General features: G+C 36.0%; 2 protein-coding genes across 3 annotated transcripts in view; one reads left to right on the top strand and one right to left on the bottom strand.

Annotated features, from left to right (window-relative positions):
- LOC142336214 (uncharacterized) overlaps window positions 1-19,110 on the top strand; it is a 352,380-nt gene that overhangs the window by 12,912 nt on the left and 320,358 nt on the right. The window lies entirely within an intron of this gene.
- Window positions 1-19,110, bottom strand: part of LOC142336215 (cytochrome b-c1 complex subunit 1, mitochondrial-like) — a 313,919-nt gene that overhangs the window by 112,394 nt on the left and 182,415 nt on the right. For both annotated transcript variants that reach the window (XM_075384885.1, XM_075384884.1), the window contains exon 2: window positions 17,790-17,960. In XM_075384885.1, coding sequence (XP_075241000.1) covers window positions 17,790-17,950 — 161 coding nt within the window. In that variant the 5' untranslated portion in view covers window positions 17,951-17,960. The remainder of the gene's footprint in view (window positions 1-17,789; window positions 17,961-19,110) is intronic.

The following is a 19,110-nucleotide window of genomic DNA, read 5'->3' as shown; positions in this document are numbered from 1 at the left end:
GAAAAGAGCCCATCCAAGTAACCCGAAGCATCCACCATAGAAGTGGTATATCTAGACACCGCAAACACGAAAATCTACTAAAGTGAGATGCTGAAATGCAACATTGACACCAATCATCCGAATGCGGCAGATAGCAGCAAGATTGAAACCATAGAGAATTCACCGGCTAAGAGTTTCATCTTGAAGGAAAGGGGTTTATTCGAACCCAAGGGAGTGTCATACATGAAATCCCTAGGGAAGCAACCAAGACTCTTAAGTACTAATATAAACGCTCTTAAACTAATATATATATATATATATATATATATATATATATATATTTAGTTTAAGAGTGGCTTTGCTTGCTTCCCTAGGGATCTCATGTATGACACTCCCTCTGCTCAAGGAATTCTGAATTTCACAACTCAATTGAGCTCCAAAATTCCTTGGGATCGAATAAATCCCTTTCCTTCAAGATGAAACTCTTATACGGTGAATTCCCTATGGTGTCATGCGCTTCAATCTTGCTGCTATCTGCCGCATACAGATGAGTGGTGTCAATGTTGCATTTCAGCATCTCACTCTAGTCGATTTTCGTGTTTGTGGTGTCTAGATATACCACTTCTATGGGGGTTGCTTCAGGTTATTTGGATGGGCTTTTTTCCCATAGTTTTCAAACGAGGCAGTTCGTTTTTGGAGTTGACTCTATGAGAGAATTTGTCGTTCCGTCATATTTTCCATGGGGATTTTCTCTTATATCAGGCCTCGGGACTGGAGAACTGCTGATTGAGGTTTGCATAAAGACCGATGCATCAGATGAATTTAAGATTCTGATTGGCGGTTGTATCGGCGAGTCTGATTCTAAGTCAGGAACTTTTACTGATATTGATGCCTGTAGACCTGCCTCTGATACTCCAATAAAATATCTATTTTCCGACGAAGGGCTAAGTTTTGAGGTCGAATGTTGTCTTTGGTTCAAATTGATTCATCAATTGCTGCTTGTTTCGCTCTTTCAGTGAATGAGACCCTTAGTGGGTGTTGTTTCCTTTTCTCAGGATTCTTTGTTCATTTTGTTTGGGAGGCTGGTTTCGTATTTTTTGTTTGCCATGACTTGATTGTTAGCCGGCGGTTTTCATGTCGGTGGTTCGGTTTGGACATTCGCACGGCATCTGAAACCGACATCGGCGTGAAGTCGATTGGTCCTGTTCTCGCTTTATCCGTTGGCTTCAATTTTGACGCCCATGGTTTGCTTGCTGATGTTGAATACTACCGGTTTTGGTTGCGTCCCTCGGGCTGCTTGTTGTTTCTTGGTTTGTTCTTCTAAAAGTTTTTTTTCAGCATTTCCTCTATACTCTCATGCTGTCTTACATGCAACCATGTCTATAAGTTGAGGTTTTTTTCTTACCACGGCTAGATCACTACGTACTACCGTATTTTCTCTTGTGGGTGTATCTAGAGTTATAGAATGTGGAGAATAGTTTGTGATTGTTCCACCTGGTTCAGTGCACACCGTTCAGTGGCTCTTCGAGCGATTGTTTTTCGAGCTAATTTTTTATTGAATATTACAGTTTGAGTTTTATCACCGAAGGTGACTTCTAGTTTTGAGGGTGTTATCTAAAGAATTCTTAGCAGAGACGCGCTTTAGGCTGGCTAATCAGCGACGCGTTCTCTGAATCTTCAGAAAGACGATTCTCTTTGGTGATCCCTAGGGATTGCAGGCTTGTTTCAGCGTTGTCGCGATATTGAACGTCGAGCTCTGGTTCTGAATCGTTTACAAAATCCCACATCACTTCTCTGGAGATTACTGCATGCTTTAGCGTGGCCTTATCTGAACCGATTGAACGAATTTGCTTGTCTGTGAGATTTGATTAAGACGGTTTTGTTACTATATTAGATAGCTGTGTTTTGTTTACGACCGAAGCGATCCTCGAATGGAGTTATTTTTGTCTTATTCGTCCTTTATCTAATATTTTCTATTATCTTTCTGACAATTTATGCTAAATCCGCATCGAACGATAACGAATTTGATTCCATTACTGAGGGTCTCATTTTCATGGTTTGAATCATGCGTTATACCAGGGCCGTACCTCCATGATCTCACGCGAGTTCAAGAATGAGTTTTATATTCCTGTTTTTAAAATATACTTCGAGATCGCGTGCTTCGAATGCTTCGCTTGATCACATCTTGAGAATCTAGGGATTCCATGGAATGTACAATAACCTGCTTAGTATGAAATTGCCGTTTTTTGTGTCAAAACCTTTGTATACTTGTGCATTTTGATAATCCATCTAGTGTTAATAGAATGTATTAATTATTATTGTGATTAGGAAATGCGATACGTCCCGCGAAGTCGATTTCTACTTCTTCATTAGGTTCCTGTAACGGAGGGAGAATCCCGTCTCTTATAGGTATTACTGCTTTCAAATTTAAAATTTTTTTATGCAGTCAGCGCATGCATGGGCCTGCGCGGTCAGGTCACGATGAATACAAGGAAACCAGACAAAATCGGCTAATTTCGGCATACCCGCATGCCTCCGTTGGGTTTGATGCAAGGAGTCAATAAAGAGTTCTTTAATTTGCTGAAGAATCATCAGTCCACTGTCATATAAAATACAGCCTGCCGGTGTACTCTGCTCTCTTTTGAGCGAATAAAAGTAAGGAATAACTTTCTTTAGGTTTTTCCAATCTTTATCCTTTATAAGTTTGATAACTGGCCCTAGGCATTTGTCATTTAGGGTTGTTTGGCTACAAATTCTTTGCCATATACCCAGGATAAACTACGCCGATAATCAGGTATGATGGTTCAATCTCCGTGCTATTTGTTTACTATCACCACCAAAATTGGGTCTCTTACCGGTGATAACTAAAACTTGTTCGTTTGGAACGGAAGAAAATTGATTTGAGTTAATTGTAATGTAATTATCAAGCGATTTCTTATTTTCCCGCTTCGTGTTTTGCGTATTCCGACGTCATTAATTGTTTGGTTAATGTCTGACATTGACTCCAAGTGTGCGTGTTCTGAACCTAATGCAATTCGCTTCAGAACAAATGTGAAATCATTTATTAAATAAATTATGTAATGTGTATAGTCGGATGATTCGGGCGCTTTTCGATTACGGTGTGCGCTTAAAAAATCAACAAAACCCATTTTAGTGATGGGACATGCTCAATAATGAAATTGAATGGTAGTAACCTATCTACCCATCTGGTTAACCCACTTTGATAGGTTTTGTTTACTCTATTGTTTTGTAGCGAAGTTAATAGCGGCTGATTATCTGTTTGTAATACAAATTCTGTGTCTATTACAGTGTTTGAAATGTTCGAATGCCCAAACTACTGACAGTTCGAAATCGTTTGTACAATAACGTTCGTTTTCGTATAGAAATCTACTGGCGGATGCAATGGGTTGCCATATATCCCCCGGATGTTTTTGTTCTATACATGCGCCCAAACATTTCTAGCGGGCATCGCATTTTACATCGAACGAAAACATCGAACGAAAACAAGAAGCATTTGAAATAATGTTTAACAGACTCAATAGAACACTGGACTACATTAACAGACAAAATAGTTTAAGAACCGAAATCAGAAATTCAGAGAACAATAATATACAAAATAAAAGACCACCAGATACTCAAACACGAAGTACAAAAGAAAGAGAAACAACAGTTACAGAACCTCCCATACCATTCTATAAACAAATAACATCAATGAGCATAAATTAGGAACCACAAATAGCATACACTGTTGGGGAATACTTGAACAGTGTTGTTGCAGCAATGATATTTAGTAGTAAGACGTGTTCTGAGCTTACCTTTTTATAGGCTACTTCTGGAACTGTCTTATGGTTGTATAAAGAATATAGGTTACTCTTAAGGCTTACCTGACTAACTAAAGTTCTAGATCTCTAGTCTGTTACTCTTCTATCTGAGCTTCAGTACAGTGCACGGGCCCCAATGCTAAAGTCTAACGTATATCTCAATACTAAACAAGAGCGGAGTAGAGAGAGAGAAATATACTTTATTATTATATCGGTAGTGACTAGTACCGACTAACGGGTTAAGTGAAAAAGGGAAAACAGACAAACATTTAAGGAAAGGTATTTTCCCTTTTTCAACCAATCAGGGTTGAGCATTTCAGTCTTTATTTTATTTAAATAAATAAAGTCTTCAAGTCTTTTGTTGGAAGTCAACATTGACTCCATCTTTCCGGGGTTTTGAGTTTTTTGGAAATCTTCTGATTAGTACAATAAGTCAATTTCTCTTTATTCTCTCTGAAGGATTTTTTCTTTTTGAGTGTGTTGCTTTGTAGTTCCTTCGTCAGTAGGTCGGTTCCCAGACAGGTTTCCCAAAGAGCAAGGAGAGAACATCAACAACCACAAAAGTATCTATTCCAGTACCACATCCAGTTGATGAAGATCCTTTCGGGTAGGCCCAGTGTTGATGTTGGAGGCGCTCCTGATGTCTGTCGACTTACCTGATTTGTTTATGTTAGTTGTTTAATGTTTAAAAATTTTCTATCTTGGATTATCATGTTACGTATTGTAATTGTTCTGTTATACGTAGTATCCCTTCCGGTTGGAAAGAAAAATTAAAATCATTTGATCGAAAGGTTATATGGAATTCGGTGGAAAAATCGAGAGTAGTTAGGTAGTTTGTCAACGAAAAGTTTGTTGACAATAACGAGAAATGTTAGTGACATGTGACTGTTTTGGCCATGTTAAATTTTGTTACTGAAGATGAACATGTATTATTACTTTTGACGTCTCCCAAAATCAGGAGTTATTCTGATGCAATTAATTCTTACGAATTGTTTTGTCATGTTTCTACAGGTTTTGGATTTGTTAGTTGTTACGATTAATGTTCACTGTTATTGTTCGCGTTTTTCATGTCTGTAAATTTAGCAAAGGTTACAGATCTCGCTTAGAGTTTGTAATGGGTATGTCCAAAAATGTCCAATTGCCTTATTCCCATTAACGGTTATTTCATCAATGGATAAATTTAGTAAGTTATCCGTCTACGCGCTTTATTTTTTAAAGGTTCGCCTGATACGACACATTGATATTCAACCTTCCAAATAATTCCTTTGGTAATTATAATTCCTTTGGGAATTATATCATATTAGTTGTTAATAGATGTACTGTTGTTAGTTGTTACTATAGACGCATGCATGTTTATACATGCGATAGTTTCATGTTATTATTTACATGTGTAAAAATGATGTTCTAATTGTGATTGTTATGTTTTACGATAATCAGTCTATAAAGTGATAAACTGAGTTATGGAATTGTAGAAATTTTGTTATTTGAAATTTTCGAATTTGTAATATACCTATGTATCGGTTTGTTAGAAACTTACTATTTTGTGATTTAGTTTTATCAGATTTGGTTATAAAATACATTTCATACTTATTTTGAATACCAAGTTTTGAGCTAGTGTTACATAGCAATGTTATTACTGAAATTGGTAGAATTGTCATGTCATGACTCAATCTATTGAATAACTATGTACACGTTATGTGTTGAACTTATTGTGCATGTCTATTACATAATACATATAACCTATATTGTGTTGTTATACACTTTGTTGTGCATATTACGCTTGTTACGCTTTTTATATCTGTTCGTATTATTCATACTACAAATTATAAGTTACTTTTTGGTATTTTCTTTACAAAAGTGCATATATCTAACTATGGAAAATCTTTGCATATGTACATGTATATTTCTATCAGCTAAGAGTAGGATAGGTTTTTCATAAAAGTAGAAAATTAGTTAAAAAATGGATTATCTATCTAAAGTTTATTACACATCAAGTATTATAACCAATTGTTATAACTATTGATAGTTATACGGGGTACAAACTGGTGTACAATTGTATACAAATGTAGAGGATTGTACAAAGTTAATGTATGGTTATAAGTATACCAAATAGTTTGTTCAAACAATTGGAGTATAGATTGTTACTGCAAAAGGGGAAAACATATATGCAGAGATAGATTCATAGTTGGATAATAATTGTTCAATTTTATTCAATCTAAAGTGTTTGAAGTTCGACATTGTTACTTGTTCTCAGTTGGTGTCGTTACAATCTGTCCGTTTTTTGGGATGATTTGTTCTGTCCCTATAATGCTTGTATTCCTTAAGAAAATGATCGTCTTTTGACAGAAAGTGTGCGAGATTAGTTATTTCGTCAATTGGTACGTCAGTTATCGACGCTCTAACTGTATTCCTTATCTCTTTTCCAATTTCCGTTACTTTTCGTTCGTTATTGAATTGTATTCTATTACTAAAGGCTCGATTCGTTAAGCTGCCTTCTAAGTGGTAAGTATGATATTCTTCACACGGTTCAAGCGCTTCGATTGGTACAATTAGTGGTCGTTCCGGTGCTTCCTTGGGTTGAAAAATGTAATAATTCTTAATAGGGTCAAAATTACGTAAAGTCCCGATAGTATATTCCCATTTGAGCTTATATCCGTAGTTTAAGAAATACGGTGAGGTTAATTGATCGTTAATATGTATGTAACTCTTAATAGTGTTAATGTTCTTATCGCGTAGGAACGTATAGTATATCAAGTTGTGTATTAACTTTGTTTCGTGTACCCGATAATTGTTGTTTTGTACATCCTTCGGTGTTGGATGTAAGAAGTTAAAGCTTAGTTGGAAAATTTGATGTTCGAACACACTCTAAGCCGAAAGGTCTTGGGATGCCTTGGCGACAAGGTAGTCAAAAGTACAAATTACTGGTACCTTAAACTCGTAGTCGTAATCACACATGAAGCGTTCTGTTAGACTATAGAATTGTTTTAAGATGGGGTATGTTGACTGATGTAAGTTATCTCTCCCCATATTCTTAGTACTACGTTTTACAGTGTTAGTATTCTCGGATGGTAGAGGCGGGAAGTATTCCGAGACGCGATCTTTTAAGTTATGTAATGGTGTTATAACAAAATTATAATCTAGGGAATCGAATGACATTTCAGAGCAGTTACGGTACGATAGTAAAGGATTATAATTACTGTTGTGTGGATTGTACTCCTATTGTTACTCCTAGGTGTAACTGCGTAAGGAAATCGGAGGTTGTTCGGTCTAATGTGATGTGGATTCGTAGCTATCCAACTTTGGTGGGCACTGTTCTGTATTCTGTTAGTTGCGGTTGTGTAATCATCAGGTGGGGGTGGTCGTACTGGTGGTGGATAAGTTCGTAAGGGAGGAGAGACATATGTTTCATTCGGAGTTTTGTTACTCGGCCTATTGTTCTGGTAACTATGTGTATTAGTGCTTGTACCTTGTTCATTTGTTCTGTTACGAAACGAATCTAGATTTCGTCGGGTATCCGACTGTCGCTTCTTACCAATGTGTTCTGATATGTTCGCTATCTCTTGTGGTGTACGCTGGTTAGTCTGTGTCTGTTGTGCAGATGTCGCGTTTTCCACTTCTATTCTTATGGTTGTTACTCGATCCTGTGGGTGATCAAAGTTGTCATCCGTTTGTGTACTACAATCGGATGCGTTGTCGCGGATTGTTCCTGGGCTTGATCGTCCAGAGCCAGGGCTGAGCTCGCCTTCTTCCACATCATAGCTTAGTGGAGAGTCCGTTTTGTAGGGGGATTCAATTTCGTAATCCATTCTGGAAGCCATTTGCCAAAATTGTTACTGTGTTTAGTACATATTCTCGATTATTACATATGTTACGATTATTATGTTTTATTATTTTTGTTATTAGTTGATTGTTATTTTGGTTCGTTTTGACTATTTTCCAGTTACTATTATTACCAATAAAGTATTGTTATATCAGTATGAATGGATATCGACGAGACATTACTGAACGGTTAGTGTGTTGTTACATATCGTTACGAAACGTGTATTTATATTGTTATTGCTATATGAATTATGTGAAAACTACATGTATTTGTGAAATATGAAAATGAGATTTATAAATTGAATAGAAGTGTTATAAAAAGAGGGGTAGGGAAATTTATTAACATCGAAGGAATGTGTTGTACGTAAATTGTATAATGTTAGTTGTTCGTGTACTACATGGTTGTTGTTAAACCTCGTATGTATCTGCCGAATGATTTTTAAAATATGTTACTTCATTCGTATGTGGTTGATCGTCTTTTTTTAGTATGTCTAAACTATGGCTGCGGTTTTGCATTTTGTTAGCCGTTATTTTTAATTGGTCAAAATCTATTGGTGGTGGATTTTGTATATCCATTAGTTTTACTGTCGGTATCAGATGTTGTTTATTTGTAGATTTATTAGATGGTTGTGGTATTTCATAAGATGTTGACTGGTTCATATTGAGTGGTTGTTCATATGAATGTGCCTGAAATGATGTATGTTGTTGTATGTTAGGCGCACTAGGAAGGGGTGCGTTGTGAGTTAAAGGTGTATTAGGGAATGATACGTTATTTCCCAAGCATTGATATGCGGGAGGTGGAGTAATGAGTTGTGGTGGCAGTGTTTGTAGTTTGTTTTCTGATATTGTTTCCAATGGTTCTACTGTTAATGGTTCTTGTTTATACTTTCTTTCTGGTGGTTTTTGTTTCTTTTGAGGTGAATTTGCTGTTCTTAACTGTAATCCTTTATCCGTTCTACGAATTGTTGTGTTATAATGTTTGTAGTTTGTATCTACATAAATTTCTGCAGGTTTATCATTATCAGTATAATCTGTGGTATGTGTTATGTCTGTGGAATGTCTGTGAAATGTATGCTTCTTTCTTGGTTTGTGATTTCCGTAATGCGTATAATTTTCATCGCTGTCGTGGCTATTTTCTTCGTCTTGTATTTGAGCTACTAGTTGTGTTAGTGTTTGAGAAAAAATTCCGAATATTCCTGTAAGAAGTATTTTTGTTATACTGGCTTGTTTGCCAATTGCTTTATGTATTGCAAAAGCGTTGTAGAATTTTACAATTAAGTTTGTGATAAATAGTATCATGCTTATCATTGCGTAGATTATTGCCATTTTTTCTAAGACGTACCATGGCCAACCAAAGATTGTTAATATTTGTTCTTTAAGCCATGCTGCGTCAAAGATTTCTTTCCAGTTAACACTGGGTTGGTCGATTTGGAAGTTATATCCATTTATGTTCAGGTCTAACCATTTTAGTGATTGTTCGTAGTTTTTATAAGTTTGTAGTAGTCCTAATTGTTCAAGTTCTAGTAATTTTTGTGCGTTTGTTGATGTTGCTTCTTGTAATGTTTTTCACGATCTCTCATGTATTCGTGTAATAAATCTCGTTTTCGTTCTTGAATTAGTTGTTCTTTACTGTATATACCACTTTCTATTAAACTTGCTTTACTAAGCATGTTATCAAGTACGATTTCTTGAGGTGATATAGTGTTCAATATTGTTTCTACTTTTACAGGGTAGGGTATTACTCTATATCTTGCTGTTCTTTCAGTGTCTATTGAGATTAGTTGGTCGAAGTTGCTGTGTGAACATGGGACTTTCTTTGTCCATAAGTATGTTTGTCTTGTAAGTTGATGTACATATTGTACTCTGTTCTTATACAGTATTGGTATTTTGTCATAACATTCTCGGGTTTGTGGTACATATAAAGGTGATGATTTTTTCGCGCATTTATACATTTTCATTACCTTTACTCCTTCTTGTTTTACAAAGATGGATCTATCTCCAGTGAGGATGTATCCTAAGAGTGGTGTGTTCTTTTGTACTTGTGTTAATGTTAGTTGTCGAATATTTATAGTTTGTTCGCAAATTTAAGAATAAAATTCCATTGCTTGTAGGCTGATTCTTGAATATATGTTACTCATGTAGAGGTCCAGTTTCATGTTTAAATGTGTGTTCTCGTTGACAAAACCATAGTAGTATTGTTTGTTATCTTCGTCTTCATATCGTGTTTGTTCAGATATTATTTGTTTAGGTTTAATTTTTATGAATTTTTCATCGTCAAATTTGTCTTTCTTTTTGTTACTTTTTGTCCTGTATGCATATCGAATCCGTATTCAAAGATTATCGTATTTTGTTTTGTGTATGGGTTGTAGTGATCCGCACTCACGTTCTACGAGTGGGTATACTTCGAATCTTGTAGCGATATTATCTGTTTTATTGAATTTTGCTTTTTGTGTTATATCGGGTTGTTGGATACAAAAGGACCAATCAACCCAACATCTGAGGGAAATAATTACATATTCGTAATAGTTGATGCATTTTCACATTACGTAACGATAATGTGTGCACCAAAAAATAATGCATATTATGCATTTACAGCATTATTTGAACATTGGTTCATGAAGTTCGGACTACCCGAAGAAATCAGATCAGATAACGGATCGGAGTATATTAACACAGAATTAACTCATTTATGTAACTATTTTGAAATAAAAATTAAACCAAGTACAACCTATGCACCTTGGACAAACGGTTTAGTAGAAGGAACAAACAGAATAATTGGACAATTTATTAGAACATTATTGAATGAAAAGTACAATAATTGGTCAAGAAAAGCAAAATTCTTCCCCTATGCATACAATACACAATACCAAACACGACTAGGTATGCCACCCTACGAAGTCGTTTTTAACCAAAAACCACAAAAACCAACGAAGATAAAACTTGGGACAGCAACAGATGAAATGTGAAATCAAGTTGATGGAGTCTCAAAGAAGCTGCTACCACTGAAAACAGGACCGTACCTCATCATAGATAAACCTACAGAAACAACATACATATTAAGGATAGCAAAAAAGAACAAATAACAATACACAGAAAACACATTGTGCCATACTATCCTAAAGAAAAACATATAAAGTTAGAACTACAGAACTATCTCCTCAAGAAGTTCCAACATTAAAACAACCAAACTTACCTAATAAACGAAAATTAGAAATAAACCAACCTGAAATGGGAATACTTATCAATATAATCTTCGTAAAACGAAGATAACATTAATATAATAATAAAACAGAACTGATAAGTACTAATATGGAATAAAAAAATATAAAAAACGAATCTAAAAAATTTATTAATAAGGATAGTATTAATAATATGAAATAAAATTATAAACCATCCTACTTATAGTATTAATTATAAGGAATATATTGATATTTAAAAATCATTGTGATATTAATAACACTTTATGCGTAACTGTCATTTTTACATTAGTCACTATTAACGCAAGTCACTTCTATAGTCGTTATTTTAAAGCTTGTAACTTATAACTTGTTACTGTAACTTGTACAGTAAGTAATCCATTTAATTTGCACAATTAATTCATTTTATTTGCAGACAGTAACAAAACACTATGTCGATCTGCACTATGCTAAAGTATATCTATTCTTGTTAAAATTAATTCATTTAATTCATTTTATTTGCAGACAGTAAAAAACACTATGTCGATCTGCACTATGCTAAAGTATATCTATTCTTGTTAAAATTAACGCCTTTTCTCACTAGCATTCTTTTCACAAAATACACTTATGTACATTCAGTATTCTACTATATGAAAAAACAGCCTCCTAACCCGAACCATGCTGTGCGTATCCCCTAACCATTAAAACAGAATGCAAAAACAACTATATTAAATAAAACAATCAACAATATAAAAGCAATTAAATAAAAACACAGATAGTGGTAGACATATAATAAAAAGTGTTAACAATACACCTAACCACTAACCTCTAAAGACGAATGTTAAAACAGGAATGACTAATCGAATACAGAACAACTAACCGTTTAAATTAACGATGTAACTTAAATGTAACTGATTCGTTTACCAATTAATGAATAACCTACAAAAAAATACTGAATACCTATACCATATTAACACTTTTTATCAAGGATGAAATAAAACACCAACAATAATCAAAACACTGATAAATAAAATAAAAAAAAGAGTTCAAAACAAATAAATATTCCTCCTTCAACAACTGACCGATACATTTAATTGTCACCATCATCATCACCATCCTTCATCTGACCTTCTTGTGATTCGACCACTGCCACAGCCGTCATCATCCACTGTCACCATTCACTGTCATCATCCACTGTCAACCGCAGTGTCGCCCGATTTCACACATGTCATAATCCACCATCATAATACTTTTCACGATAAGCAAATACTCAAATAACAAACGAATTCAAATAACAAACAATGATGAGGATCGTTATCGAACAGTAACGATAATCCTCATTGGTACTGATACTAGCCCATGAAACCTCTCACATAAGAATTTCAAAAAGGTCATGTAAACCAATGTCAACAGAACAATAAAGCAGTAAAACAAAGCCCCAACGGGTATTCAAACAATAAACAAAAGAATCAAATAACAATATCCTGTGAATAATGTTCAGAGGATTCAAGAAATGGAATAGACGTTCTGTAGATGTTACAGTTAAAAAAACAATAAACAAAGTAAAAACAAACAACAATAAAAACTGAAAAAGTTACAAACAACAAAGTTAAAAAATAGAGTAAACTCCATTGATAAGAGAGTAAACTCTACAATAAACGGCAGCTATAACCAACAACTAATTATAAAAGACAAATAACAAATACGGAAGCTAACTAACGATATGAGTCACGAGATGTAACGAAATGTAAATTAACAAAGTGTAAAATAACTTCATGTATAACAAGTTAACTCCCTTTTGGAATAACTTCCTTTATATGGATAACTCCCTTTAACAAAAGGGTAACTTGAACCCATGAGTTGAAACCATAAGATGTTCAAACTCTGCTCTCTCAATGCTAACACTAATATAGTACTTAATCATCATAGTTCAAGTATAGATCTAACCATAGACATAACTTCAATTGAATAACCTTCGGTCAAACGACCTTCCGCTATATGAACATATTTACCCGAACTATAACTGTATACGTCACAAACCTGTATACGTCATAGAGACGGACGGTAGAAACGGATGTTAAGAATACGGACGTCAGAACACAACGTCGCCCAAGAAGCTTAGGTCGTTGTCGATATGCTTGATGATGCATTTGCCCATGAAGCGACGAAGAACTTCTACGACAACACAGTTCGAACACCGGGGTTTTTGTTTAAGGAGATTAGTATGCATGCGTTGTACGCTTCGAGAGATTTTCAGATACTTTATCAGTTGCCAGATGAAAAGCCAGGCTACAGTTTTGGCTATGTTTGCTGAAACGTCTACGAAACCAGTGAAAATTCGTTTCCAACCGTTTGCGTCTAAACCGGACAGTACGTGGCTGCCATGTTTTTCAAGGCTGCCTTTTTAACTGCCGATGCGCCTATGCTTTCGAAGATTGCCGGGTGGTACGGGATTGACTCAAACGTGTTCTCGTCAACTATGTAATTGAGGTTGACTTGGGAAGGAGTCGGGTGTTTCTCTTTGACCAACTCATATACAGTTTTTTCGTTAATTGTGTCGTTTGGTGATAATATCCCGGATGATAGTTCACCAATGAGACAATTGATGGGGTTCGAAATTTTTGCGGTCTCCATGAATTTGTTGAATTGTTTCACTTCATCAATTTTGCGATTTTAGGGACCTTACGAAGTTTATATTGCAGAGCTCTAGCTTCCAGAAAAAGCTCGTCGAGGCACCATAACTGTAGGCGTCGGGCGGGAGTACTGCTAACTGACCCGTCGTTGGTCAATGTCACGCAAGGGAGAACCAGGTGGGAGAAGATAGCGGCAACCTTAAATGAAAGCGCTTCATAGATGCTCCTTTCTTCAAACTGTTTCAGAATTTCATCAAAGCATTCAACGAACCTTTGTCCTGCTTTGATTTTGTTCAGTATTATGAAGTTTGTCCGCCAGATCTCTACGAATTCTATCATTTTATCGGCGTTTCCTGGCAGTGTATACCAGAACGTTTCCTAAATATTTTCGTTCTTTTCCGCTACATTTGGGGCGGGGGGGGGGGGGGGCGTTGCGACTATGGGTCCATCACTGACATCATCAGCAATAGCCTGGGCATCTCGTGGTGGTAAAGAGGTTCTATGGTCTTGGCTTTCGGCATGGAGGTCAGTAGACAGGGCTGTAGTGGGGACGTTGCGATCACCGTGTGCTGCTTTTGAAATACATTGCGGACACTCAAACCCGGGAGGGCGGTCAGCGGAGCGTTTCAAAACGCTGCACCTTACGTGAAGCCAGCCGCAACCGTTGTAGCAAACACTGGCATTCCTCAGAAGAGTTTTACAATGACTACATTCACTTATCACGAAAACGGTTGAGCGAAGTGTCACATCCATGGTCGTGGGACATTGCGGCAGAGGAAACTGAACTTAGTAAGGAGCAAAAGTATATAAAATGAAGCATGCGAGCAAATGGCTGATTGCCATAGTATGGGAAATGTACACCATCTCTAGAGAAGACAGTAAAGTCATAGATACTGTCAAAACTAAGGGTGACTACACAAGGATAAAAGTTAAAAAAGTATTGATTGATTGAAAAAAATATAGAAAAAAGTAAGTATTGATTGAAAAGGTCAGCCTTTTCACCATATTTTGATGCTTCTGCTTTTGGGCGGTTTTGAGGTCGTTTTTGGTATACATTTTAAATACTTCTGTAGTTAATTAAAACTTTTCCCTCGACACCGAGTCTTTTTCGGGCTCAGATTACGTTTTTTAGATTATATAAAAGATTCGATGTAAAAATTAGGATCTAGGGAGTAAGACGCATCTATGATTGGTTGTTCGTGGTATATTCTCATCTATTTTCTCCTCCCACAAACGTCTATACCATTGTCGTAACAATTCATCGAAATTACTTTAACAATACTTCTGGAGACGATTTTAGATTATAATTTTATTAAGTGCTGCCCCGTCTGCCTTTTTGAAAGCGCACTTCATTTCAGGTATTGGAAATTGAGATTCTTCTTTTTCGAAGTCGATTGTACCAATTGGTCTGCGGTCTGAGAAATTGTGAATGTTTTGTTTAAGATCATTTTGGAGACTAAATCATAATCACGGTTGAGAGAGAGTTTAGGCTTCTGTGTAGTGTGCACAAGGGTTTGCACCCATCATTGAGGGGTAGTCTGACCACTTTCTGAATTGTGTTACAGCTGCCATAATTGCAGTGCAAAGTCTAAGAACAGGAGTTGACTTCAGAGTAACAATTTTCGAAGTAATTCCAGTAAACTTTTGTTAGATATTGTTTGTCAATCTGCTTTATTTCAATGTTAGCGCTTTTAATAACGATATACAGTAGCTTCCTGGATCTAATCCAAAAATTCTAATCCGCTTTTTTGGTACGAGTTTTATCAATTGCTATGAGCTCGTTTTGTCGTGTATTTACTGCACATTCGTTTAATTTTATTGGCAAATTGATGTTGTAATTGCCTCCCAACAAAGTTAAAAGCGTTAGTAAATCATGGAGTTCGAAGTAGTATGATAGCGGCTGAAGCTTGAGTTTTGCAATTCTACTTTTATAACTCATTTCCCAACTACTGAGGATCCATGTCGTGGCTTTCTTTTGGATACGTTCTACTTTGCATTCTGTTTTGTTAACAAACCAAACCATTGAGGCATAACTTATTACTGGTATGACATATCCCACGTAAGCATTAAGTTTTTTTCTAGTGTTTGCTAAATCCGATACGTTTTGCTTGAGAAAATAGAAAGCTTTCGAAGCTTTTTTCCATCGTTTTAGACTATTTGCTCTCCAAGAGTTTTGAAGATATAATGATACCCAGATATTTTTGTTCAAAGTTGCTCTCTAGGAAATTAGAATATAGCTGGAAATGGTATTCGCTGTTTTGCTGTTGTTTTACAGGTAAGACGTATCATTTGTTTTCATTCAGCTTCATTTTGTTCACTTCACACCAGCTTTCTATGGCTCATAGATCTGTTCGGATATCAGCTGGCTGAGTTGATACTAACTTGAAATCATCAGCATACCCAAAAGCGTCACATAATTTGACTCGAGTTGGTAGATCGTTCACGTATATAATAAATAGGAGAGGACCTAAGAGTGACCCCTGCGGGACTCCGCTAGTAACTGGGAAAAAATTCAGATTTGCATTCATTAACTTTTACATATTGCTTTCTTTCAGTGAGATAACTTGCAATGATTTTCAAGAAATTTCCGCCGATTTGCAGCTCTTCAACTTTTTCTAGTAATCTGTCGTGTGATACGCTGTCGAAAGCTTTTTTAAAATCTAAGTACAGCACATACCATTCACTTTCTTTGTCATCAAGTTCTTTGTACAGAAGATCTAGAAAGAGCAGAAGTTGTGTAACCACAGACCTATGTCTCCAAAATCCATGTTGAGAGTTATCCAGATGTGGTTTGACTATTTTGGCTTGGGAAACTATATGTAATGATTTTGAGAAGGTTGGCAGGTTTTTCGGGATTGTATTTCAGGTCCACAAGCTTTTTTGTCTGAAGCTCGGTTAGTATCTCCTTGATTTTTCTTTCGTCAATGTTTACTTTGTTAAATTTTTGTTTTTCGTAAGAGTTCTTCATTTTAATTGTATTAATTTTGAGGAAAATACTGGAGAAGAAATCGTTAAAGTATTTGCACTTTTGGCTATCTTCATTTGTCTTGTTGTCCTTGTAAGACATTGTTTCCGGGTATCTATTGCAATTGAAGACAGACTTGAGATACTTTTGCAGATCAGAGAATCTCCTCCCTCGGAAGATTTTGTCTTCAAAGTCCGCTTGATCTTGTTTCAGCTGATCTCTCAATTTCTTCTCTCCTTTTTTAATCTTTATCAGTCTGCCAAGATTTGGGTTTTTTGTTTTCCTTTTCAGAGTAGATATGACTTTTATGAGATGGAAGGATTCCTTTTTTATCCAGGGGGAAAGTTGGATCTGTGCACCGTGGTTTTGGGAACATTTTTAGTTAATACATCATCAAGCCATTTATACCATTGCTTGACTAGTTCGTCAATGTTGCTGTAGCAATACGGTTTGAAAAGGTTTTCTAGTATATAGTTATTTAACTCTTTCCTATCAGCTTTGTTGAACGCAAACTTATGCTGTTTGGTTTCGGATTGCATTTCGGTTTGCGCCTCAATCTTCACAGTAAAAGCATCGTGATCGGAATTAAAAGATTTATTGAACTCGTTTTTTGTATAACGGTTTATTAATTGATTGGGATTGTTTGTAAGGAAGACATCCAGTTGTCCCATTTGTTTATGGTTCAAAATTTCCTGAAAATTGTATTCACTAAATTTCCCAACAATTTTGTTTTCGTAATCATTTGTTGAGTTCAATGTTTTCCAACAAGTGTTCTCATGATTAAAATCGCCTGTGAGAATAATCGTTTCACATATTTCTTTTTCCGCATGTGTCTTTAGCTCATCGAGGTCGATCATTGACGTTTCAGACCACCTATAGGGGCTTGCTTTTGGTGGGTTGTAACAACAGCAATAATCTTTGACAATAGGAACAAGATTATTGCTTAAAAGGACGTCTAGCTGATCTTTCGATTCATTAATAGCCAAAAAGAATACAATTCGAACTAAACTTTTTATTTGAGGCAAGTAACTCACACACCAGTAATAACCAAAAAACTGCGGGATTTAGAGCTAATATTAAGGGTTTCACCCATTTTGTAGTTTTTCAGTTGTTTTTTGTTTAGAGGGTTACAACACGCACCAGTAATCGCAACCACGTAGTCTAAATAGGCATATAGTCGAGCAGCTTTAGAAATCTCGTTTATGAATCAACAGAGCCGCAATGTTCTCCACATCACCTATTGGCGTTTTATTCCAGCCGGAGATTAGGTGTTATAATGAGGCATCGTTCTTTATACTGAAACTGAAGGAGATTGAAAAAAATATTCTAACTAAATTAATTTATGATGTAATCACCGCAGAACAAAATACCCGAGAAGCAATCAGAGGGCACTCACCTTAAGTCATTTACGAGGGAATACATGATAGGCAATGACTTTCCAGTGGCAGCCACCTTCAGATGTGTATCTGCGTTTTTAACCACATCCTTCGAAGCTCCACGAATGAATAAAGTTCCTGGCGCTCTTCTAACTACTTTACGCGATGCGCGTGTCAGCATTTTCCTATCTGCATAACAAAAAAAGTTATTAGAAAAAAGGGATCTATTCTGTTTCGGCCCCCCAGTGTTTTCTATGACCCCCCGTTACAAATTATAGGTTATTAAATAGCACTATGTAAGAAAATAGCACGTGCGCCTGGGGGTCAGAAAAGATTTATGCTCACTAAGCGGGGGGGGGGGGTCGAAACTGAATAGATCCGAACATAGAATATGTAAAAGAAACTGGATCTTTACCGTTTATCCCCCCAGCTTAGTGGGCGCAAAACCCCAGACGCACCTGCCATATTTTTACATAAAGATTTACTTTGTAATGATTTATTTTTTTCAAGGTAGTAGTTAGGGCTTTTGAGTTATCGCCTCAAGGGTGTTGAGTCCCAATCTGAATATCTAATTACGCAATAGATCCGCCAGGTGCATTTATTATCGTAGTTGCATTTATTGGCGAAGCAACTGCTGTACAGATTGCTAATTGTCCTTTTGTTCATTTCACTTCCAAAATTACAAAGTTTTGTAGATGTTATAAGAATTTTGTTCGATGGAAGTAATTTTCGCCGGACTTTGTTTCACTTTATATTCTCCCCGACTATATTGTCTTGTTTTGTCGTCGCATGCTTTTCCGAATGTGCTTGAAACGTAATACTTGGAATTTATTAGTGATAAAGAGTAGCAGGTCGTGCATCTCCACATAGAGACTAAGAAGTAGTAATTTAAGTTTTAATAGTCTTTCTTTGAACCCGTGGATGGAGGGAAGAATCCTTGAAACCATTACTTGCACTCTTTCAAATTTCGTAAGGTTTGTTTTGTTGGGGATCCATGCCTGCGAGCAATATTCGTTCATCCTCTTACAGCCTTTTTCAACTTAATCATCTCGCTAAAACTAACTATAATACTTTCTTTGAGCGTGTCATTCTTCCAGCTAATTTCCTTCAGCGAAACGGAGTCAGACATTTTTTTCAAAACTCCGTCTGTATCTGTCATTCGTCGGTATCTTATCCGTAAGCTTGAATTATTTCTCTTGATAATTCTGGCCCGTTTTATATATGTTGTCGATGTTATATCTGTACAACTTTCAAAAGTGCGTGTTAATTACTGTTTCTGTACAAAGATAATAATTTGAGGTTTTTAATAACTTTAATGTTGATATCTCGTTTTGAGAATTA

The sequence above is a fragment of the Convolutriloba macropyga genome, chromosome 3 (assembly GCF_964194025.1).
Source record: "Convolutriloba macropyga chromosome 3, txConMacr16.3, whole genome shotgun sequence".
NCBI classification, from domain to species: Eukaryota; Metazoa; Xenacoelomorpha; order Acoela; family Convolutidae; genus Convolutriloba; species Convolutriloba macropyga.
The sequence above is the reverse complement of the archived record's forward strand: the minus strand, read 5'-3'. Positions and strand labels throughout refer to the sequence as shown.